Raw genomic sequence first — 25,035 nt, 5'->3', positions numbered from 1 at the left:
CTAAGGTTGGATTTCCTCTGCAGAAGACCCTTTGCCACACTAAACTGAGCCAGCCAAAATAAAGCCAGTCATATAAAGCAGCAACCAGTAATCATTGCTCCTCCAGATGTTGCTGAACTACAACTCCAATCAACCCAAGCAAGCATGGCAAATAGCCAGGGAGGATGGGAGTTGTAGTTGAGCCACATCTGGAGGGCCAAATGTTCCTCACACTTGGCACAGAGGGTTAAATCGAAAGGTAGCCATGCTCACAGTAGACAAACTGAGATGAATGTGCAACTTAGGTAATTGCAATGGACATCCTCTGAGTAGAAAGTAGTTGCATATGACTCATATACCAGAGGTAACTCATCAGCATGTGTCCTCTATGTAGAGGAGGGTGAAAGGTTTAGTAAGCTGTTTGTGAGGTTTTATACCACAAATCTATTTACTACAAGTGTTTTCACATTTACTCTAAAATGCTAAATTTGTCTTTGGTGTTTTCTGAAGTTTCCAACTGTTGAGACAAGAAAAAACAAACTGATGCCTTCTTCTCTACTACGGTCTTCTTCCCATAACCCTGAACAGCCTGCCCCCTGCCCCATATTCTAGTGCTGGTTTTTGAGCCCTCCTCTCTTCCACTCCCTTCCTCTTCAGGCTGGCCAAAGACTGAAGGGCTCAGCTCTAATTCCCACTGCAGAAGCAAAGCTCTTTTACAACACAAACCTATGCAGGTTTACTCCGCAGTCATTCCAGTTACTTAACAGACCTTACTTCCATGTCAGGGTGCTTGACTGCACCATTAGGGCTTTGAGAGTTATTTGTTATATATTTCTTCCAACAGCTCTGTAAGTATTTGGATCTGTACTGTATGTATTTTCCCTTCCCTACCAGTCAGAGACCACCGAGACCTTATCTGATGCCCTCAGTAACAACCATAATCTCCAGATTCCACTGGGAAAAAGTTAAGTTTCTAAAGTTTTTATATCCTGAGATACAAGGCAAATTGAGGATGCCACTTGTCTCATTTTTTGGTAAGAAATTAGTGCGGACTTCTAGTGGGTGAGAGGGTGCGGGTGGTTGGGCGAGAGAGAAAGCACATCTACCTGCCTGGTCTGTGCTCTTGGGCAGAGATAAATGTACGGGTGAGAAAGACATGCGTGTCTGTGGTCTTTGGGTGCATAAGAGTACACTCTTTCCTGTACAGCAACAGAATCAGTATCTCCACAATCAGGGCCGGAAGGACAGCGTTTCCTTCCCAGGGCAAGCCTGATGTTGTTGTGTTATGCCATGTCCCCCACGGCAGCCATTTTGTGACTGGTGCCCACCAGACTTCCACAGCACTTCCATGTTGATTCATGTTTTCTTTTTGAACTTATTTATTTCATTTATTGTTTCCCACAGAGCAATCCAAAGCGATTTTAACAATAAAAACAATTTCAAATCCAGTACACATACATACAAACTGGGATAAAAATCGCCACTTAAAAGGCTTGATGGAAAAGGGAAGATCTTAAATAGGTGTTGGAAAGACAGGCATTGCACCTGCCTGGTATTTAGCAGGCAGTGTTTCTGAAATGCACATACACCTAGCAGAAATCACTGGGAGATGCAATCCTGGCTTGATACAAATATACTTTCAAGTTAAGCATTTAGGATCCTAACAAATGACAAGGAATACATAGCAACAGTGAAGTGTGATACTGTGGACATGGAGACTCACCTGGTCCCTTTGCCACTTTCTTTTAAGCGGCTGGAGAAAACAAGGCTTTCAGGGGCATGTAGTTAACAGGGCTTTAAAGAATTTTGATTTGCTGTTTCAAACCAATGTTGGCTTTTAAAGCTTGTATCTGTATCCCTGCATTATATTTATTTCATGTAAACCACGTTGTGTGCTTTTGGGAGAATAGTGGGTCTAATGTATTAATTTAGCCCTAGTTAAGGGAGTCATAGCAAGAATGACAAGAAAAAATGAGGACATTTTGAGTTTTTAATCTTTAGTGTTTAAAGTTTGTTTCTTACTTAAATACAATACACTTTCTAAAGCGATTATCATTACAGTAAAAATAATTGCTATCTAGCTGCAAAAATAAGATTCTCAGATTATAAACACCATCTACAGAAGTTAATATACACAGAAACCTTACAAATATGTAAGGCTTTAGTCCTTCTGGATATTCATACAGAAAGATTCTTACAAAGATGAAACAAACACCATAATAGTTTTTCCTCTTTCCCAAAATCTAACACAAACTAGTGGTATTCTCTATCCTATCACATAGTCACATCTTTGCATTTTTTCCAAGTATGTTTCAAAAAGCAGGACTAAAACATGAAATGCTGGAGAAGGCTTCTGCTCCCTTTAAAAGTACAATAGGTTTGTAGTACCAAAATTATGGAGGCTAAAACATCGAAGGCAGTGTACAAAGAAACCCAGGGACGCAGACACTGCTGCAGACACCAGTATATCACTGTGTTGCTGTCTTCAAAGCTGAACACATAAATAAAAATCCAACTCTGGAACGAAGAATAGAGTCTCTTGGAAACTAGAGTTCTTCATGGTAAAAGCGTTCATCATGCAGCTGCCTGCCATAATCTGTGGCTTCGCTGTTGAGAAACAGATCTGGATTCTCAAGAATCTCTGCCTCTGCCAGCCTTCCATTACCATCCAAGTCCATTTCTTCAATGAGGTGGACAGCCTAGAGAATAAAATTAACAAGCATTAAAGTAGTTCACAAATTCATCTCTTGTCTGCCTGTCTGTCTTTCTTATTTGAAAAGACTGTACGGTACCTGTAAAGAGTTTCATAGAAATAATGTATCATCTGCTGTGTAAATATGATAAAAACATGTGATGGAAAGGAGAAATCCAAGTAGTTTCTGCATTCTCTTTTGGCTGTCCATATTACACTGGTGTGTTGCCAGGTGTAGGGGTTGGATTGCCAGATTAAAGTCTCATCCTCCAAAAATCTCTATGCTGCTCAGATATTGCAGCAGGGAGTAAAGAAATCTATAGTGCTGAGCTGGGGAGTTATTTTTTGCTAGAGACCCGGATGCTTAGCTTCCACCAATCTCTTCAGGCCATCTTGACAGGTAGATACGGCTGCCTACCTATCAATCACCTGATGTCAGGTGAGGCGTTTTCTGTTGCCTATGTGGTTTGCCATCACTCAAGCTAGGACACAAGGTTTTGCAGGCACAGGGGCTGTAATCTGAAGGTTGCCTGTGCAGTGGCAGTCGCAAAGGCACAGGGTTCTGCCTAAGCCAAGGATCAGATAAACCCACTTTCAGCAGAAAATTGCATCTTTACCTGCTTAATAATAATTTTATTATTTATACCCCACCCACCTGGCTGGGTTTCGCCATCCACTCTGGGTGGCTCCCAACAGAATACAGTCAAACCTTGGTTGTTGAACATAATCCATTCTGGAAGCCTGTTCTGCTTCCAAAATGTTTGACAACTGAGGCACAGCTTCCAATTGGCTGCAGGAGCTTCCTGCACTCAAGTGGAAGCCACGTCGGATGTTCAGCTTCCGAAAAACATTCGAAAACTGGAGCATTTACTTCCGTGTTTTTGACGTTCAGGAGCCAAAACGTTCCAAAACGGAGGTGTTCAGAATCCAAGGTTTGACAGTATTAAAAACACGATAAAACAGCAAACATTAAAAACTTCCCTAAACAGGGCTGCCTTCAGATGTCTTCTAAAAGTCTGGTAGGGAGGGCAGGTGCCACTACCGAGAAGGCCCTCTGCCTGGTTCCCTGTAACTTCGCTTCTCGCACTGAGAGGACCGCCAGAAGGCCCTCAGCGCTGGACCTCAGTGTCCACACCAAATGATGAGGATGGAGACACTCCTTTAGGTATACTGCTCCACACTAGATGGGCACAGGTTGGCCAAAATGGCCTTGCAAGCCAAATGGGGGAGGCCTTCCGCACTACTGCTAGAGTAGGCTGTTACAATGCTGAGCCACAATTAGGTGTGTTAAAGTCTAATGGATTCCAGGGAGGACTCAGAACATTTGCGACTGTGTGATTGAAGTCTGGCTATCAAGTTCATAAACTCTTACCTCTTCCTGAGCAATACCTTCATTATTAGGTACTACCCAGCTTAATAACTCTTTAGGGTTGAGTTTCCCATCCTTATCCTTGTCGTAATCATTTGTAAATCGATCCTTCTCCACAAGTATCCATTCTGGGTCTTCACTGGCAGCTAAACACAATTTTTCACATGGATTAAGTCTCTTTCCTTTGTATACCATCAGTTAAAATAAAGGAACTGGAAAAGCAACCATGCTTTCTGAAACAGTATCAGAAGAAACTTTAAAAATGCTGTCACGGCAATTATTAACAAAATGAAAACTATGTTCCAAATGCTGGATGTGCCAAAAAGGCTACCATTTGGTATAATGCAAAAAAGAAAAAAGAGCATTGTGGGGAAATTTAATTAAATAAAAATATCTGAATTATTTTTATTTTAAAAAAATAAACAATTCATATATTACATTTCATTCCGGTGAGGACCAAAGTGATTTACAACCAAAGCAACGTAACAATAAATCATAAACCTAATTGATAAAAAGTCTCTAAAAATTTATCAGCAAAATATATACTATTCCATAGGATCTTTTGCTTATGCTCTTAACCTATCTGAATAATACAGATAATTATTATTTCAACTCAGCACCTCTGGCATAGGGAGGTACCGTCTACTAGAGAGAGATATTGGAGGCTGAACACTGGGAAAGGCGGGTTGAGGCAAAAGACGTGAGGCTGTCCAGTGTACACACTTTCTGGTCTGACTGCGGTATCTGAATGAATTTTGTCATTACCTTGTGGATCCTTTTCTGGACATTTGGAAGGCTTTTATGAAACATTTAAGTTAACTTAAGGTGTATGTTACTGTATCCATGATGTGAATGGATGAGGGACTGTTTGGTTACTATTGGTGTACAGACAGATTAGATCGGGGTCAGCAACCTTTTTCAGCCGTGGGCCGGTCCACCGACCCTCAGACCATGTGGTGGGCTGGACTTATTTTGGAAAAAAAATTAACGAATTCCTATGCCCCACAAATAACCCAGAGATGCATTTTAAATTAAAGGACACATTCTACTCATGTAAAAACACGCTGATTCCAAGACTGACTGCGGGCCAGATTCAGTAGGCGATTGGGCCGCACCCGGCCATCGGGCCTTAGGTTGCCTACTCCTGGATTAGATAGAGGAAGCCCCCCCCCCCAATTTACACACGTTTGATGTGTGTGCAACTGTGCATTGCGCCGAACCCACAAGTGACCCGGAAACACCATAAAGTCACTGAAATGTCACAAAATGGGCAGGATGAGGGCGGGGGCAGAATGGGGCGTTTGCAGGCTTTTTCAATGGGTTGCAATCATACAGGATTTCACCAACGCACATGGTGCCTCAGAACGTAACCCCTGCGTAAACAGGGACTGCTTGTACACACTCCTTATTTTATTGGTTTAATTATTTTTTTCTCTTCCTCCTCTAGTTTGTTAAATCTGCAAATAATTAAAAAACAACTATGCCGATGACAGCATACCTACTGGAAACTGCGAACAGGTTACATAAATATTTATAGCAACCAGAATCACAGCAGACAAGCAAAACTACCAAGTATGGGCAATATAGAACAGATTCTGATTTCCGCTTGTGCAGCAGGACTTCCACTTTCTCAGAACATCCTATGCATCACACACCCCGCCGAAAAAAATGTGGTAGAGAATTGGGGGACCTTCCTAGGCGATGGAAGGGCTGCATGGCAGAGGAAGGGAGTTGAGCTTGTGCAATGCTGTTTATCACCCACTGACTCAACAAGGGTGTTTTTCATTTAATGTGAATGAACACCTTCTGATGGCAACCCCCCCCCCCAAATTATATTCCTGTTAGTTCAGTTCTGAAAAAAATGATATTGCTGTATCAAAAACCAGACAGCTTTTATTAACTCCCCACATTACTCCAAAGATTTAGGGCCAAAGAGCATTACTGCCATAGAAAAGGAGATGGACAGATTCCTATTTAAATGCTTACAAACTGAACAGCAATAGTCATAGAACTGCAGAAGCTAAATCTCCTCTCTCCTTCCCACATTTACAAGGCACGGAAGGTCACTGCTATTCAGAAACCAATCAGTTGCCAAAGGGAAGATGAGTGGAAAGTTTATGGAGAACACCTGTGTAAAATTAAGGGCCTTGACAGATGTACTTTGCAAATGCAATGCAAAGAATTTATGACACTTCTAACATCATTCCCCGCCCACTCACTTGGATCTCTTCTGTAGTCACCAAGGAACTCTTCAAGGCTCACAAATCCATCGCCATTCTTATCATGTTCGTCCAAAGCCTCCTGAATTACAAACTCCTAGCGGAGAGAGAAAAGGTCGGGTAACTTTGGCCAGTTAACCAACAGTGTTTAAAGCGCCTGCAGAAATTCACAGGATTCTTAATTTAGATGAGGTGCACTAAATTCCAAGTAAAAATACAAGAGACAAGAATGAACGCGCTGTGTAGCTGGGCAAATTCTCACCCACAGTGAATGCTCATTCTGGTATTTGCATTTTCCTTAGAACATGTTTCATCATCATCCAAGTAAGTGAGCAAGTTGCACTAAGACAACAGTTTGAACTTGTGTACTCAGGTAAATAATTTTGTTAGTGAAGTCCAACCATTGTCCTAAGCAAGTGTGAGAGCATAGGAGATATAACTAAAAGGTGCAAAAATGGTACAGAAGATACTGAATATTCTCCCATGCTAAAATTTGTTGAGGTGAGGGCAAAGGAAGGGCCATTCAAGAACATACACTTTTTTTTACATGAAGCAGCTATAAGGGTTTCTAACTTGACAGCATCAGAAACAAATACTGAAATGAGGGTTCCTTGATTTCTCCCCTTCGTTTCAATGTGGCATATGCAGGACTGCTTGCCCTCAGCTGTTACACAGCATTGCAGGGCCCCAGCCTGGGGAGAGAGAGAGGTCTCACGGGCTTCAGTGGAAATGCTGCCCCCCAGTGCCTGAGCACTGGATTGCAGTCTGAAGAAACATCATCGCCACCACCTTTCCTGCGTATGTAAAAGCCCAGTGGTGGATTTTCAGTGCTATGGAGAAGCTGGTTTTACTCAGAAAAATCTGTATGTTGTGCATCCCTATAGTGTCCCTCAGGATCTGAAGAATGAACAAACAGCATTCCCCGTGGTAGCCACTTTCTCTCAAAACTTGCCTTCATGTATTCTGCTTCCTCAGGATGTTCAAATGCAATGAATTCATCCAGATTCAGGCCAGAACTTCCATCCCTATTAGCCTTTTCAAACCTCTTCTTGTCCTTTAAATGGAGCTTAGAAAACAGTTGGGGGAATAACAGTTACATGAACGGAAGTCATATTGTATTCATTAGTTTCAAGCTACATAAACCTAACCTGCTTTTCCTTTTATTTTAAATACACGTTACAAGATCAATCTTATATACACTGAGATACACTGAGAGGAGTTAGTTCATCATAACTTATATCTAGCTAAAAGAGGGTTGATAAAGGATCTAGTCAGAGTGTGATTAGTGATGTAAAATGAGAAAATACAGAAACTACAAAATTATGTAAGCAAATGCCACATCTGTCATGGAAACCTATGAAGTACAATGTGTCATATTAGTATACATAGTGCTTAATTTTTTAAAAAGCTTCACACAGATGAGTAACTTTACAAAAAACTGTTTACATGCAAGTTATAATTATTATTCTTTCCTTGTGTCAAGCCGACTGGCAAGGAAGGGGAATTAGTGCAATGGCTAGAAAACTTAAGAGAGGATCTCTCATACTCTGAACCTGTGGCCTTCTCATCCGCAGGGCTGGCCTTGACCAAGGGAGGCGACAGATGTTCCAGGAAAAGACACGGTGTCTCACCTGCCGGAAAGATTCTTCTTCGGCATCTTCCAAAGTCGTATCATCATCAAAGTCTATTACACGATCATACATCTGAACATTATATTCTTCCCAGGATACATATCCATCTCCATCTTTGTCATATTCACCAAACTGTTGCTTCGCGTCTTCTACAACGTAATGCTTAAAAGATTGCTGGATCCATGAACTCAGCTCACCTGTGGAGATTCCCCATAACATAAGGAGGTGAAGGGATTCCCCCCTCCCCGCCATAAATATTAAGAGGAAGCCAGCATTTTCTAGGCTGCTTTAAGCACAGATGCAACCCTCATGCTACCTCCACAACAAATGGTGCCCCACCTGCACTAAACATTTAAAATACTATTATAGCATGTTTCATTTCAATTTCATAACATTTATACACCAAAAATTTGGAAAACTAATAAAAACTATTGGGCAAAATAAAATTTATACACTGCTTGATTGTAGGGGAAAACCCTCAAAGCAGTTTAAAAAAAGGTAAAACAGTGAAATCAGGAAAAAATCACAACCATACTTTAAAACATACAAACAGATTCAAATTGCCTCAACTTTCTAAGCATCTTGGTAGGCTTGTCTAAACAAGAAAGGTTGTAGCAGGTGCCAAAAGAGTACAGGGAAGGCACCTGCTTGCTCTCAGTAGGCAGGGAATCAACCGCGATGGCTTCCCCCAAAGAATCCTGGGAGCTGCGGTTTGTCACGTGTGCCGACAGTTGTTGGGGTGCCCCGTTCCCCTCCCTAAGCTACAATTCCCAGTGTGGCTCTACAATCAATTCCTCATCCCAGAGATGTGAAATGTAGTTATATGAGGGCAATAGGGGCACCCTAACAACTCTCAATACCCTTAACAAACTTTGTTTGAAGTGATAACAGTGCTACAAATATATAGTGCAGATGAGCCCTTGGACTGAAAAAAGATAACGCGGACACAGAATTTGCTGATTAAATGTTGCAAGACTATTTCACTCCGTATGTATCCATCAAATCTTTATTACAGTCATAGAGAGGCATAAGTAGGGTGGGGAACAATCATTTTAAATCTGTAAAACATTTTGAGAAACTAAAATTATTAAAACAGAAGGTATATATAAAAAACTGTAAGAGGCTTAAAGAATCTAAAAGAAGGGTTGGGATCATTAAATGGATGTGGAAGAGCATAAAAGGTTAGTATATAAAATGCTATGGCTATCGATTTACAGAGCACCCTGATATGAGTGTTCATTAAATCTAGTTTGTGGCACAGGTCATCATCCAACGCATTTTGAGCACTGCTATGCAGAACCTGGAATCATTGTATGTTGCAGCAGGGCCGGTCCTCCTTGCAAGACAGTGTTAGCGCTCAGAGCTCTTTTGAGGCCAATGGGTGTTCTTGAAAGCTTTGCTGCATTGTCTGCCTAGAGCAGAATAGGGATGTGTCTTCCAGCAAGTTTTGGGGAGTGAAAGCTTGAGCTATGGAGATGACCCACCATGGATTGATGTAGAAATTAAACAAGAGTAGGGCCAGTATGCAGCCTTGCTTGACACCTTGCTCAGTTATGGCCCCAGGGGCTACATCTTACTCTGAGTAAGATGTAACATACAAATTAAATGGAGTAGACGTGGATCTATTGAGATGGCCTCCAGTTTAGCTCTGAGTATGGAATCAAATGCTGCTTTGAAATCTATGGAAGCAGCAAAGAGGGAGGTTGTGTTGCAGGAGGAATACTTCTCAATGAGATGATGGAGTACTAGGCACAGGTCAATAGTGGACTGACCTTCCCTAAAGCCAGCTTGCTCCTCTGAAAGTATATTTTCTTGTTCCATCCAGTCGTGGAATTTCCATTGTAGGTGTCTTGCGTAAAGTTTGCTAATTACGTTAAGGAGGCTAATCAGTCTGTAGTTTGTAGGATCATCCTTTTCCCCTTTTTTATATATAGGGGCAATGATTACAAGCCCCCAGTCCTTGGAGGCTCGGCCATGGGTGTCAATGCGGGTGAAGAGTGAGGCCAGAATAGAGGCCCAGAAGTCCATATTGTTTTTAATGGCCTCTGTAGGAATTAGGGGCCTTCCCCAGTCTTAGCTGAGCTACCAGGTTGTTAATCTCTTGTTACCATCACTGGTGCCCACATAGGCCGATTCTCTATAGTTGACTAGAGCCTCTACTTTTAGCAGAGGTGTCTGAGTAGAGTTCCTGAAAGTGAGCCTCCCAGGTCTCTGGCGGGATGTGAAAGTCCACCATGGTTGGGCCATTGCTTTGTGGGCTAGATGTAATATGCCAAAATGTGTTCCTAGGTTCCTTCATGTCCCCTTTAAGATGTATTGACCAGTCCAACACAGGAAGTATAGGGGATACTTCATCTTGTATCAGCTTGCTCGACTCTTCTTTACTCTCCTGAAGGAAAAACTTTGTGATTTTACTTTGTCTTCTCCGAGGTTCAGGAGAGCTACTTGTAAAGTTTGGCGTAATTCCCAGGACTTTACATGCAGGCCCACAAAGAAGCCCACCCTTGGGCTACCCAACAGCTGAATTATGTGGTTTGGTTAGGATTCATATCTGCTGCAAGCTGACGTAAAGATCTTTATATATAGTACAATGTCTATATTTTTTCATGAATTATTGGTAAATACTCTTTTCATAACATCATACCTTCTGTGAGAAAGCCATCAGCGTCCACATCAATTTTTTTTATAATACCCTTCAGTCTTTTCTGCTGCTCATCTGGACTCAGTCTGGCAAACTCTTCCACTTCTTCCTTTGGAGGGAACAAGAAATCATTAAAAATGAGCACATAATCTGGGTGGGTTTATCACTTTTGGCGTGCTGTCAAAGAAGGTATTTTCAGCAGACAAAACATCTTTGGATCCTCCACTCCTACCATCAAATGCCCAGCTGCTGCTCACTAAAAGGAACTGTGTGGCAGTTGGGCCCCTTCCCAAAACTGGGGGAAGTTGCCTGACTGCTAAGGCTGCAACCCGGGGCTTGGGAGTAAGAATGACTCTCAGCCATGGGCGTAGCCATGATTTTTGTTAGGAAGGACAGGACTTTTGTTGGGGGGGCAGAACCACCGTGATTGGTCAGTTAAGTATGTCCATTGTTTTACTTGATGGGGGGGAGGGCCTTGGCTACTTGCATGCTCTCAGTGAGACTTTGGAGTTGGAAGGGGCCCAAGGGTCATCTAGTCCAACCCCCTGCAATGCAGGAATCTCAGCTGAAGCTTCTATGACAGCTATTTTTTAAAAAAATGATATTTATTAAATGTTTAATAGTTACAAAAAGAAAAAAAAAGAGAAAAAGAAACAATAAAAGTTTAACAAACAACACATCAAAAATAAAAAGAAAAAACAATACCACAAATCAACAAGAAAAAACTAAAACATTTAAAAACACATCCAATTTTCATTTCATTATCTTTCATATGCTTCTTTCGACTTCCTCGCACCTCCCTTTTTTGTATTCTAGTTCAAATTAGCTAGTTCAACAAATCCTTTCCCTCTTTCTCAATTTTTGTTCTATAATTTATCGTAACACAATTTAACTTTAAATTTTCCACTTTAGAGCATTAACAATTAATATTCATATAATTCTTAATAACACTTCTGCTAAAACCATGTAACTTCATTCCAATATTCTTCTAACATTCATTAATTTTGCAATATTTCTGTAAATATACTTTAAATTTTTTCCAATCTTCTTCCATCGACTCTTCTCCCTGGTCTCGGATTCTGCCAGTCATTTCCGCCATTTCCATATAGTCCATCAGCTTCATCTGCCATTCTTCCCGGGTGGGTAGCTCTTGTGTCTTCCAATACTTTGTGATGAGTATTCTTGCTGCTGTTGTGGCGTACATGAAAAAAGTTCTATCTTTCTTTAACACCAATTGGCCGACCATGCCCAGGAGAAAGGCCTCTGGTTTCTTCAGGAAGGTATATTTAAATACCTTTTTCATTTCATTATATATCATTTTCCAGAAGGTCTTAATCCTTGGGCACGTCCACCAAAGGTGAAAGAAGGTACCTTCCGTCTCTTTACATTTCCAACATTTGTTATCGGGCAAATGATAGATTTTTGCCAGCTTGACTGGTGTTATGTACCACCTATAAATCATTTTCATTAAATTCTCCTTTAAGGCATTACATGCCGTAAACTTCATACTAGTGGTCCATAACTGTTCCCAGTCAGCCATCATAATGTTATGTCCAACATCTTGCGCCCATTTAATCATAGCAGATTTCACCGTTTCATCTTGAGTATTCCATTTCAACAGCAAGTTATACATTCTTGACAAGTTCTTAACTTTGGGATCTAACAATTCTGTTTCTAGTTTTGATTTTTCCACCTGGAAGCCTAATTTTTTGTCCACTTTATATGCCTCCATTATTTGATAATAATGGCGCCAATCTCTCACTCTATTTTTTAATTTTTCAAAACTCTGCAGTTTTAGCCTGTCTCCCTCTTGCTCCAGAATTTCCCAATACTTCGGCCATTTGGCCTCCGTATTGAGTTTTTTCAATGCTTTCACTTCCGTTGGTGACAAGCATCTTGGATTTTGTTTTCTAGCAAGTCCTTATACCTTATCCAAACATTAAACAATGCTTTCCTGATAATGTGATTCTTAAAGGCCCTATGAACCTTGACCTTGTCATACCACAAGTATGCATGCCAGCCAAATACATTGTTAAAACCTTCCAAATCCAAAACATCAGTGTTTTCAAGAAGCATCCATTCTTTCAGCCAGCAAAATGCGGCTGATTCATAATAAAGTTTAAGGTCTGGCAGGGCAAATCCACCTCTTTCTTTAGCATCTGTTAATATCTTGAATTTTATTCGAGGTTTCTTGCCCTGCCAGACAAATTTAGATATATCTCTCTGCCACTTCTTGAAACAGTCCATTTTATCCACAATTTGCAATGTTTGGAACAAAAACAGCATCTTTGGCAATACATTCATCTTTATTATGACAGCTAGCTATTCAACCTCTGCTTAAAAACCTCCAAGGAAGGTGAGTCCACCACCTCTCGTGGGAGTCTGTTCTCAGTAAACATGAGTAAAGCTGTGGTATATATCACTTTATTCCAGCTGGTTCATCTAAAATTACAGCTGCTGTTAGACTCAGAATCCAGCCTAATAATTGCACAGGGAGGAGATGAGAGATTCTAGCAAGTAGGCAACAAACTGGCTAGAAATAGTTTAAATAACTGTTTCATCATCTGAAATCTTACCAGTTACACAAACATGCCCTCTTTTATCATCATCATCTGAAGGTCCTATTTTGAGGTGCCAGATAAGGGGCAGTCCAAAAATCTTTGCCACCTGGTGCTCTCCAGCAATGGCAACTGCCACCCTGCCACTACCAATCTCTTTCGTGCTTCAGGATCTAGCAGACACTAAGGCTTGGAACAAGAGCATCATCAAAACAGCATGTATGGAAAGGAAAGAGAGCATCAAGGATATTCCAAATTAATAGGCAATTGCCAATGCCTTGGTCCTGCACATCACATATCAGAAATCCTTCTTTGCATAAAACCATACACTGAAACAGTGCAGTGTGGGGAAAGCAATATTTCAATTGCCCTGCCATCCTGATTTTGAATGGCAACTGATGTAAGTGATATGCATTTGTAAACTTGAATGAGGAGTTTGTGTGTCCCAGGGGAAAGGAGTTGTTCCACAAGGGGGGGGGGATCTGTGAACCTCCAGATATTGCAGGACTCCCATTCCCATCAGCCCCCACCAGCATGGGTAATGGGCAGTAATGATCAGAGATGTAATCTAGCAACATCTGGAGTGTGATAGGTGCCTCACTTCTGGCTTACAGGATATTTGGTGGCAACTTAAGTTTATTTGTGCAGTGATCTTTATGCAGAGGCAGAGCCACCCCAAGGCAATTCGCAGGAGCAACCTCAAGCAGGCAAATCTGACTCCAAAGTACACAACCCAAGGGAACGTTTTCTGGAACAAGCTCCATTGTCATGAATAGCAAGAGCACAATGTTATAATAATAAATAATAATAAATTTTATTTATATCCCGCCCTCCCCAGCCTCCCGCTCAGGGCGGCTAACAACACTAAAATAGTGCAACATTCTAAAAACATTATAAAAATTAATTAAAATCAAAATTGATGGCAACCATAAACTAAAGTTCTGTAAAGATTGCCAAAGGAGGGAGTCAGGCTGCGCCCTGACCAAAGGCCTGCTGGAACAGCTCTGTCTTGCAGGCCCTGCAGAAAGATGTCAAGTCCTGCAGGGCCCTTGTCTCTTGTGACAGAGCGTTCCACCAGGTTGGAGCTGCAGCTGAAAAAGCCCTGGCTCTAGTTGAGGCCAGCCTAACCTCTCGGTGGCCTGGGACCTTCAATATGTTTTTATTTGAAGACCCTAAGTTCCTCTGTGGGGCATACCAGGAGAGGCGGTCCCGTAGGTACGAGGGTCCTAGGCCGTATAGGGCTTTGAAGGTTAAAACCAGCACCTTAAACCTGATCCTGTATTCCACCGGGAGCCAGTGCAGCTGGTATAGCACCGGATGAATGTGATCTCGCAGCGAAGACCCCGTAAGGAGTCTCGCTGCGGCATTCTGCACCTGCTGGAGTTTCTGGGTCAGTCTGAAGGGCAGCCCCACGTAGAGCGAGTTACAATAATCCAATCTGGAGGTGACCGTCGCGTGGATCAGTGGCTAGGTCAGGGCGAGAGAGGTAAGGAGCCAACTGCTTAGCTTGGCGGAGATGAAAAAATGCCGCCATTGTTATAGCTGCAATCTGCGCCTCCATGGAGAGGGAGGTATCGAAGATTACACCCAAACTCTTAACGGATGGTGCTGACACTAATTGCACCCCTGCAAGAGATGAGAGTTGCCCCCTCAATCCCATATTGTCCCGGCCCAGCCAGAGGACCTCTGTCTTCAAAGGATTTAACTTCAACCGGCTCCCACGTAACCATCCAGCCACAGCTTCCAAGCATCTGATCAGTGTGTATGGGGCCGAGTCAGGATGGCCATCCATCAACAGATAGAGTTGGGTGTCATCAGCATAATGATGGCAGCCCAGCCCAAAACTCAGGACAAGCTGGGCGAGGGGGCGCATAAAGATGTTGAAAAGCATCGGAGAGAGTATCGCACCCTGAGGCACTCCACACACCAAGGAGTGGCGCGATGACAATTCCCCCCCAAGTGCCACCCTCTGTCCCCGACCAGAGAAAAACGAGCGCAGCCATTGAAGGACTGTGCCCTGGATCCCCACGTCGGCAAGGCGGTAGTCCAAGAGTTTGTGATCGACCAAGTCGAAGGCTGCTGACAGGTCTAGAAGAATCAGCAGCCCCGACCCGCCTCGATCCAGCTGCCTGCGGAGATCATCTGTTAGGGCGACCAGAGCCGTCTTGGTCCCATGACCAGCGCGGAAGCCGGACTGGAATGGATCCAGAGCCGATGTTTCATCCAGAAACCTACCAAGCTGTTCAGCAACCACTCTCTCAATCACCTTACCGAGGAATGGAAGATTCGAAACCGGGTGGTAATTGGATAGATCTAAGGGATCTAATGATGTTTTCTTTAAGAGCGGTTGCACCACTGCCTCCTTCAGTTCCCCTGGGAATGTTCACCCTCCTTATAAGGTTGATGCAAACATATCAAGAAGAGCACTTTGAACTCTTTAGACGCGCTATATAGTATTATCATGATTCACATTATTGACTTATTATTAATTAATCTAGAGAGACTGGTTTATAACTAGCATTCATTTAAGCAGTTCTAAACATCCATTTCTTCACACAGAAAACACAGTGCACCCTGTTGCTGAGGTCCAAAAGCAACTTGAAGCCCCAACCAATACCCGGGTTGCTTCTTTCCCCCTAGCATATACAACCATGTCCCAGTTCTTTGTGTTCCCTATCCCCAAAGGAGGGGGGTCACTGTCCTCATTTTTCTGCCTTTTGTGAGTGCCTTATTCTGATGGGGGGGGGTGCACCATCTTTGTATGTGGGGTCACAGTCCCCCTCCCCTAGAAGTAACCCCCACTGAGTTCCGAGGGGCTGGATGATGCCCGGGCAGCTGACGAAAGCGAGGCCCTCTGCTCCCCAGCCCCTTCCGCCGCCCTCAGCAGCCTCCGGGCCACAGCTCGGGGTGTGGAGGGAGGCGGCCTGCCTCAACACTGGAACCCCCGGGCAGCTGGAGGCGCTGCAGCCGCAGGCTGGCCACCCCTACGCCGCCTCCCGGCTCGCCCGCTTCGCTCCCCAGCCCTGGGACAGGACCGGCTCCCCCGCGGCCGCTGAAGCGACGCTGCGCGCTGGCCGGGCGATTCTCCGCGGGCTTCTCGGCCCCTTTTCGGTTTGCACTGCTGCAACCTGGGAGCGAGAGCGCGGCTTCCCCCGGCGCGAGATGGCCGGTCCCGGAGCCGCCGCCGCGCCTTCCCTCCCTCCCTCCCTCCGGGCGACCCACCTGGCCTCCCAGCAGCGCCTCGCGGTCGTAGTCCGGGCGGTGCTCGCCGTCGCCGCCGTAGTGCTGCCTCTCGGCCGCCACGCCCAGGACCAGGCCCAGCAGCAGCGCCAGCGGAGGGCCAGGCGCCGCCCGCATCACGGCCTCTCTCGCTCGCTCTCCCGCGGCGCCGGCCCGGCGAGGCTGCTCCTCCTCCCGCCCTCCCTCCGCCCGCGAGGCCGCGCCGCGCGCTCCCGCCTCCTCCCTCGCCCTGCGCAGCCGCGGACGCCGCCGGAAGCGGGTCTCGGGAACGAAGGCGCGAAACCGTCGCAAAGCAAGCTCTCGTGAGGAACGGTGAAACAGCGCACACGCCACGTTCCCTTTCCGTACATAGGGTTGTCGGTGGTTTTGCCGGTATTATATCCTGCTTTGGAACTAATTCCTAATTAAAACAGGGGAACAAATTACCTGCATTGCACAGAAACGCTAAAAATCAAACTACAAAATCCAAGGTTTTTTTAATCCATTTTGAAAGGTTCCCCACACCATCTGGCATCCAGCTGTATCCCAATGTACAGAAATCGCTTCTGTGCATGCCCAGACGCCAGAAATCGCACCTGCACAAAAGTGATTTCCGGCATCTGGGCACGCGCAGGAGCGATTTCCAGAGCCACAGAAGAGAGTCCCCACACTGTGCAGCACATGGGGACTTGCTGAGCAGACAGCTCAATTCGGGGCTGGCTCATGCGCCAGTTAAGCAACCCTCATGGGCCGCTTCCGGCCCATAGGCCTTAGGTTGCCGACCTCTGGTATAGACCAAGACCTGCTCCTTCATTTTGGGAACCTTCATGCAAAAATTGATTAAAAGTTCTGAAAATTTCACTCTGCCCTCTTGATTGAAAATGGTGTCCAATTGTATCCACAAAACCTGCTCCTTGATATTAAGAAGCATGAAACAGAATTTAGTTATGACATCTTAAGAGACGACTTAATGTTTCACAAACAAACATTTCAAAATACCGTGTGCGGCTATCACAGATGCCACAACAGCGAGAGGGATCGCTGCGCGGTGATCCCTCTTGCTGTTCTGGCTTCTGGGATTCAGAATATTTTTTTTTCTTGTTTTCCTCCTCCAAAAACTAGGTGCATCTTATGGTCTTTTGCGTCTTATAGAGCAAAAAATACTAGTAGATACTCGGAGAGGGAGGAAAAGCATAGTGAAGCATAGTGGACCAACACCAGCTGATGACATGGCTCCCCAAATCAACACATACTGTGGAAACTTCACACTGGACTTCAAGCATCTGGCATTGTGTGCCTCCCCATTCTTCCTCCAGATTCTGGGTCCTTGGTTTCCAAATGAGATGCAAAAGCTGCTCTCATCAGAAGAGAGATTTGGGGAGCCATGTCATAGCTGGTGTTGGTCCACTGTGCTTCATTAAGTCCAGGGTCAACGCAGCCTTCTACCAGGAGATTTTGGAGCACTTCATGCTTCCTTCCGCAGACTTTGCAGCTCAGTATAGCCTTAGATGGATCAGTTGGAGGGTGATGGGTTTGAATGAAGAAAAAAATGGTCTGCGATAAGACTGTTTTTAGGGAAAACATTGCCTACACTTTGAAGGCTAAAGCAGTTCTGGATCTCAATGCCTCTTCTACATCATGGGAGCAATTGGCTTCCTAATACAAAGCCTAGAAGATATTTCTGGTCTGCAAACTAGTCATGTCAGAGTGGTATGTGCCTTTACAGAGCATGGTGGGGATGTGATCCCAGGTTCAAATCTTTATGAAACATGCTCTAGGACCTCTCAACTCAGAGAGTTGTTGTGAGGATTTAAAAAAAAACACCCTGCCACTTCAGCTCTGGCCTCGAGTCAGCAGTGCAGACAGCACAGGAGTTACTTACTTTTCTGATTTCAATATTGTCATCTATAGTTATAAACAATGACTTGACTCAAAGTATTTTAGTGATGAAGTAATTGTTAGAGCTGACTCTCAACTTACGCCAGGATTATGTTCCAGGGATAGCATGTGAAGCTAAACCCATGTACAGTGGTACCTTGGTTTTCGAACGTCTCCATTGACAAACGTTTCGGAACTTGAACGCTGAAAACCCGGAAGTAAATGCTTCGGTGTTTGAATGCGCCTCAGAAGTCGAACAGGAAACACGGTTTCTATTTTGAGTTTTTGACCGTTTCGGAACTTGAACAGTCTTCCGGAACGGATTGTTTGAAAACTGAGGTACCAGTGCACCTCCAAATGCTCCCCCCACCAATGTATCCAGTCTCCCAAGGCTGCTGATCGTTATCCCTGCACCTCCAAGTACTCTCCCAAGGTGAGTCCAATGGTGGGTGGGATTGCTGACCTTTTTTCCTGGATGCCCACCCCTTTAAAATCCACCCCCCGTCCTGGGTTAGACCATTGCCCCATCTAGCTCAGTACTGCCTACAGTGAGCGGCAACAGATGCTAGAAGTTGAACATGAATCTTCAAATTTAATTAGCAACAATTAACAACCTGGAACCTTCTGCATGCAAAATAGATGTTCTTCTACTGAGCTGCAGCCCTTCCGAGGATGACAATAAATACTTTTATGTACATCTGCATTAGAATTTGTACTTGAAAGGTGGATAGCAAAAACAGGTAGCACAAAGCCAGTTTTAAGCCAAGAAATGTCAGAAGATGCAAGCAACAGTGTTTTCACACTGAATGCCTTTTCAAGCTGTCTTTGTTTACTCAAAGCTCAACAAGATCTCCTTAGCAACAAAAGCAACTTTCCTCTTTACAGCCATCCTTAGCAGGTAAGCCAAGATCTGTTTTGTGATTTTTTAACGTTAGCATTCATAAATTCTAAAATAGTCCAATGATCTTACAAGGCTACAGTGCTCATTTGTTGTTCTCTTAACACTGTATTGAATTTTCTAGAGCTCATGCTTTTCCTGGTTCTTTTGACACTAACATGAGTGGGAATGCATGAAGTACTGGCAGGAATCAGATGGGTGAGAACAATGAGGCAGATTTACGTGTTGGAGGAAAATGTCAGCAAATGACAAAACCGAATTTGCATTCCTTCCCATTACATGGAAACCTAAAGTTTGAAAAGTGATCTTAGCCAGTGCTTTTTTTCTTAAAAATGTTTAGGGGTACTGTCATTTTGACTCGAGAAAAAAGTACAAAGATTCACAAAATGTTTAGGGGAATGCGTACCCTAAAGCACCGATGATCCTAGCAATAAGAAGGGTTGCCTTGTTTGTGATAAACAGAAAACCTACTCTTTAGAGCTGTCAGCTAATTAAATATATTTTGGTTGCTTAAAAAAACTGGAGGTGCCTTTTGGAAGAAGCATTGCCTCCTGTGTGAGTGAAGAGGAAATGCCTTTTTTAAAGATGCCAAGTTGATTGTTTTGTCACCTATTACTGTTTTTGCAAGAGACACTGTACTTATTTTGCACACATTCTTCTAGCTATAATTGCCACTATCTGTCCTTGCGTTTCCTTTCCTTCTGACCCCCCTGATCACATTACAAACGTGGGTATAGTGGAGACTGCCCCCTGCTTGCAGCACTCGCCCACCCCACTCCGTTTCCCCCATGGTAACCCATTGAACCCTCCCCTTTCCACTCCATGCCACCATTGCTGCTGCCACGGGGCCCAAAGTCAAATGGCTGTTGCTCCTGAGCGCGAGGGGCAGTCAGCTGGAGAGACTGATGAAGCAGCGGGGGCAGCAGCGGCGCCTCCTCCTGGCCTTCCACGCCTTTCCCTCCTTCCAGGTAAGAGAAGAAAAAGAGGAGTTTGGATTTGATATCCCGCTTTATCCCTACCCGAAGGAGTCTCAAAGCGGCTAACATTCTCCTTTCCCTTCCTCCCCCACAAGAAACACTCTGTGAGGTGAGTGGGGCTGAGAGACTTCAGAGAAGTGTGACTGGCCCAAGGTCACCCAGCAGCTGCATGTGGAGGAGCGGAGACGCGAACCCGCTTCCCCAGATTACGAGTCCACCGCTCTCACCCACCACACTGGCTTTCAGGAGCCCTCTGTTAATGGGCAGAGACCCCCGAGTCACGCAGCTCCCGCAAGAGGCTGGGACGGCCGCCAACCCAGATGGCTTTGAAAGAGGCCTGGCCTGCCTGGCCACTGGCCCCGGTGGCTCGGCTCGAAGGGCGGTCCCGCGAGGGAGGGATGCGGGGCACCCAACTATTCCGCTACGGAGAGCGCGCGCCAGAGGCCGGCGGGGCCGGGGCCTCATCCTGGCGCTCCTCGGGCAGCACCTTGGCCCGGAGCGGCGAGGGGAGGAGAGCTCGGCCCCCGGGGCCCCGGCTTTCCCGCCTGCTTCTCGCGCCTCCTTCTCCCTCGTGCGGCGAAGGGGCGGGCGCGCGCCTTGGGGCGACGCTGCGGCGCATGCCCGGAAAGCCAGCCGCGCACGCTCCGTGGGGGCAGAAGTGGGCAAAGGAGAGCGGGAAAGCAAAGTCCGAGGCGGCTTCGGCAGCCCCACGGAGCACGCGCAGAGCTCGCCGCGCACGCTCAGTCGGCTCCCCTCGAGCCGGGGGGAGGGGCAGGCGCTTGCCCCGCGAGCGCCTTTCGTCGCCGCACCGGCAACCGGCGGGACGAGATGACGTCACAGCGGCGGGACGCACGCAGGCGGAACGGCGCGGCGAGGAGGCGCGTGTAAGTGGCCCCGCGGCGCCGCAGGGGCGGGCGGAGTCGGAGGGGCGGGAAGCAAGATGGCGGCGCGCCGGTCCCTCTGCCGGGCCGCCCCGGGAGGGCTGCGCCTCTGGGCCTCGCCCGCCTCCTCAGCCCGGCAGCTGAGGCCCGGAGGCGGGCGGAGGAGGAGGAGGGCTCCTGCCTTGCCTTCCCCGTCTCCCTGCGGAAACACTGAGAAGGAATAGTGGTGGCAGCCAAACCCCGCTGCCCTCAGGGCGCCTCCCGGAGAGGCCGGGGAGCCCCTTCGCCTCTGCGTGTGGCACGAGCAACGGAGGCTCAAGCGCAGGTGTCGAGGCCGGGAGGAGGGGTCGCTCTCGGGCGCCTTAAACACTAACCGAAGAGCATTGCGGGCACGGTCTATCCCAGGGGTAGGCAACCTAAGGCCTGGCGGCCCGAGGCAGCCCAATCGCCTTCTCAGGCCGACCCGCGGACGGCCCGGGAATCAGCGTGTTTTTACATGAGTAGAATGTGTGCTTATTTGTGTCTGGCTTATTTGTGGGACATAGGAATTCGTTCATTCCCCCCCCCCCCAAAAAAAAAATACAGTCCATCTCGCCACATGGTTTGAGGGACGGTGGACCGGCCCACAGCTGAAAAAGGTTGCTGACCCCTGGTTCATCCAGTTGTGGACGGTTAAGACATGACAGGCACGTCGTGCTTTTAAGGCGCAGTGGGCTTCTTGGCTGAATGCCGGGGGTGTCACAAGCAATAGGGGCATATTTCAGAGGGGCAGCCTTGTAAGTCTGGAAGCAAAAATGACCGAGGAACAATAGGACTTTGGTTCTGGTTGATAGCCATGACATGCCTCCTTTACCCAGTTCCTCCTGCTTATCTATGTTCCAGAGTGTATGTGAACAAGCGTTTCACTCACCTTCCCACACTCTGTGGTGATTTTTCATTAAATGGTCACTGCTGAGTGAAAGCCATGTCATTCTTTTTAATCAAAAAAAGTGTATACACGCTTCCATTTCTGGTCTATGTAGTTGTCCCCTTAATAAACTGTTTTCAAAAGAAACGCACTTAAGGCATTGGTGAAATTGGTAAGGGTTTTGTAAATTTCCTCCAGAAGGGAAACCTGTACTGATAAAAGGTACATCTCCTCCCTCCGCAGTCCTGCCTGCCAATTTTATTGAAAAAAGGAATGATGAAGCAACTGGAGGGAGAGTAGGTAACACAGAAAAGGAGTTTATACCCTGTTACATCGTCACCAAACATGTCATCATGGGATTGCATTTCTTACCAGCTGCAGAACAGTATGTTCATTATCCTAGGTAGACAAGTATGGAACCATTTCCTTGCATTACATATCACCACAACCTCTCCAGCTAAAATGGGGGAAGTGTAATTTGTGAATCGTGATAAATGTGCATTAACTGAAGCAGAAGGAGATTCCAGAGCTATCATTAAAGTGCTTGAAATGGTTGTGTGATTTTTGGACTGATTCTTCCAGCGGCCTCTGGTACTTTCAGACTCAGTTGCTGCTCGAGGAAAGGTGCTGAAGGTGGTGGTTGAAGCCAGGATAATTGAGTTGCTGAGGAATACTGTTCTGCACGCTCCCCTTTCTTTTTTTAAAAAAATGCTAATACCTTTGTTATTGTTATTGAGGCACTAGTGATTCTTTGCACATAAGCAATGCCTACCTGAGGGGGTGGGTTGGGAACACACTAAATGTTTTCATTCCATAACTTGATATGTATATATTTTCTTTCTTTCTCCAAAAGTGGCTGCACACTTTATCCGGACTAAAAGTCCCATAACGGACATAACTTTGCCTTTCATGGTATGAACAGCACTTTTCCTCTTCCTCCTATAGACAGTGCTGTGGCACTTAAAAGTTTGTATTAGTTCATCATGGCATGACTAGGGAGGCATTAGATGTTTTGTTGCACGGCACCCTCCCTCATACATCTTGGTCAGCCTCTTCCGCCTCCCACCCCGTCAGCCCCTCCCCTTGCTCCTTGCATGTTTTTAGCAGTGCTCACAGGCACTGTCTCCTTGCTCCCGTGCCTTGTCACCTTCTGCAGCTCAGCCTTCCACTTGATGCACCTGCATTGCCACTCTTTCTTCTGTCTCATCTGGTGGAAGATTATCCTGGGAGGCGCTTCTACAGCTTCCTAGATTAACCAGTTCTTTTCAAAGACCCTGGCTAATCTGAGAGTCTGGCAGCATCTTAAGAATGTTAGGAGACCCCTGCTGGATCATGCCAGAGGCCCATCTAGTTCAGCATCAAGTTGATTTTTGTAAACTGCTTAGGCATTTTATTACAATAAAGCTATATATAAAGGTTGTGGAAGAAAGACAGCCCTGAGTGGAAGACCACTCTCCTGACTTGTGATTCCCAACAACTGATACCCAGAGGTATGCCACTTCCAATACTGGAGGTAGTACACAGCCATCCTGGGTAGTAGTCATTGATAGCTTTATCCTCCAGAAATCTGTCTAACCCCATCTTAAAGCCATCAAAGTTTGTGGGCAACACTTTATCCTGTGGTAGTGATGCCATAGTTTAACTATGCGCTGTGTGAAAAAGGACTAACTGACCTTTTCTCTCAGCTAAAAAGCCCCAGTAGTAACCTTTCCATATAGGGTAGTTGTTCTAGCTCCTTGGTTATTTTGGCTGCCCCTTTCTCAGTGCTTTCCAGCTCAACAATATCCTTTCTGAGTTGCTGTTTTATTGTAGATTGGCACTGTGATGCTAGTATTGAAGACTGTTGGCCGAAAAGAGTCTGAAAGACGATGCAGGTTTTCTAGTGTGGTGCTTTCAGGTAATAGTGCCACCTTAGCTCCTTTCCACCAGAGGAGGGATAATGGGACAAAGCTGTGAGGGCTGCAATCAGTGTGTCAAATTCTGCACATGCTCTCATTCTTGGCTGCCCCCTCCCCAGTGGGCTTCTCCTGCCTCATGTTTGAGCTGCTCCATGGCATGTGCTTTCATAGGCAAAAGCCTGTTTCGTCTGATGCACGTTGTGAATTGAGCAGCTATGTGTCCTCTTCGGTTCATTGGAGGAAAAATGAAAAAAAAATGAAGGCCAAATTTGTGTTTGCTTGTATGGTTCCGTCTGTTGCACCAAGTTGAATGATTCAAATATATATCTCTTGAGCAAAATGAGGTGTTTTGTTGCTTCTATGGAACTATGATTTAGTGTTTTGCTTTCCATTTCATTGTGTGTTTTTGCAGCAAGAAAAGTCCAAGATAAAGCAATCTTACTGTTTTGGAGTGTGCCAAGGAAATAATGGTAGTCAGCAGCAAAACAGCAATTTACATTCGGTGTAGGATATTTGAACACAACCCAGTGCTTATTGCAGTTGCAGTTTTGAAAACCTGACGTTTTAGCTGCATCCTTGACCCATGTTGTTTTGTTTTATACATTAAGTTTTCAGAAATGTAAATTAGCATAAATTAAATTCAACAATAGATCTCATTGTTGTATCCATTCTGGAATCAACAACAGTCCCTAAGAGAAAAGAGTTGGAAAAGTTTGGTAAACCCCACTTATTCCAGAAGGGATGTCTTAGGCCTAATGTCATGAGGGTGTGGGAAATAGAAACAATAAGATGTAAAGCAAAATAATGATTATAATAAAGAGTTGAGGTGCCTAGTTTGTTTAAGGGTATTGCTAGGTATGTTGTACTCAGCACCACCACAATTGATGATCTTTTCCCATTAGTAGAATTGAAGGTCCTCCTCTTACCTTTCATACAGATAGCTACCACCTCTTGATTTATCCTTGGTTGTCTATTTGCATATTAGGAGTTTCTTCCGATAAAATCATACCATGCAAGGAGAAATATTTTTAAATCCTGTTCAGTTATAGAAGCAACTAAAATGTGAGAAGAATAGAGTGGTTTGTTCTCAAGACATGACAGTATTAATCCTGGTTTAAAGGTGGCTTATAAGGGACGCAGGTGGCGCTGTGGGTTAAACCACTGAGCCTAGGACTTGCCGATCAGAAGGTTGGCGGTTTGAATCCCCGCGACGGGGTGAGCTCCCGTTGCTCGGTCCCTGCTCCTGCCAACCTAGCAGTTCGAAAGCACGTCAAAGTGCAAGTAGATA

General features: G+C 45.3%; 3 protein-coding genes across 9 annotated transcripts in view; 1 reads left to right on the top strand and 2 right to left on the bottom strand.

Moving 5' to 3' along the window:
* LOC310657902 (uncharacterized protein) overlaps nucleotides 1–25,035 on the bottom strand; it is a 139,095-nt gene that overhangs the window by 25,908 nt on the left and 88,152 nt on the right. The gene's annotated exons all lie outside the window — the stretch shown is intronic.
* Nucleotides 1,341–16,524, bottom strand: RCN2 (reticulocalbin 2). The gene is made up of 7 exons (XM_083399149.1): nucleotides 16,312–16,524; nucleotides 10,535–10,640; nucleotides 7,891–8,087; nucleotides 7,212–7,325; nucleotides 6,260–6,356; nucleotides 4,044–4,186; nucleotides 1,341–2,678 (listed from the first exon to the last, which is right to left on the bottom strand). The coding sequence occupies exons 1-7, from the start codon at nucleotides 16,444–16,446 to the stop codon at nucleotides 2,526–2,528; spliced, it is 945 nt and encodes a 314-aa protein (XP_083255275.1). The 5' UTR covers nucleotides 16,447–16,524; the 3' UTR covers nucleotides 1,341–2,525.
* The window catches only part of SCAPER (S-phase cyclin A associated protein in the ER), a 195,031-nt gene continuing 190,659 nt past the window's right edge, over nucleotides 20,664–25,035 (top strand). For 4 of the 7 annotated variants that reach the window (XM_083398951.1, XM_083398947.1, XM_083398946.1 and 1 more), the window contains exon 1: nucleotides 20,664–20,945. In XM_083398951.1, the coding sequence (XP_083255077.1) occupies nucleotides 20,890–20,945 (56 nt within the window). In that variant the 5' untranslated portion in view covers nucleotides 20,664–20,889. Of the gene's footprint in view, nucleotides 20,946–21,241; nucleotides 21,350–22,702; nucleotides 22,762–25,035 lie in introns of those variants that run through there. The other 3 variants (XM_083398950.1, XM_083398948.1, XM_083398949.1) reach the window with 3 other exon arrangements.

Source organism: Podarcis tiliguerta (genome assembly GCF_965153285.1).
Source record: "Podarcis tiliguerta genome assembly, chromosome: 9".
Classification (NCBI taxonomy): domain Eukaryota; kingdom Metazoa; phylum Chordata; class Lepidosauria; order Squamata; family Lacertidae; genus Podarcis; species Podarcis tiliguerta.
Note: the sequence above shows the minus strand (reverse complement) of the source record. Positions and strands in the feature narration are given on the sequence as shown.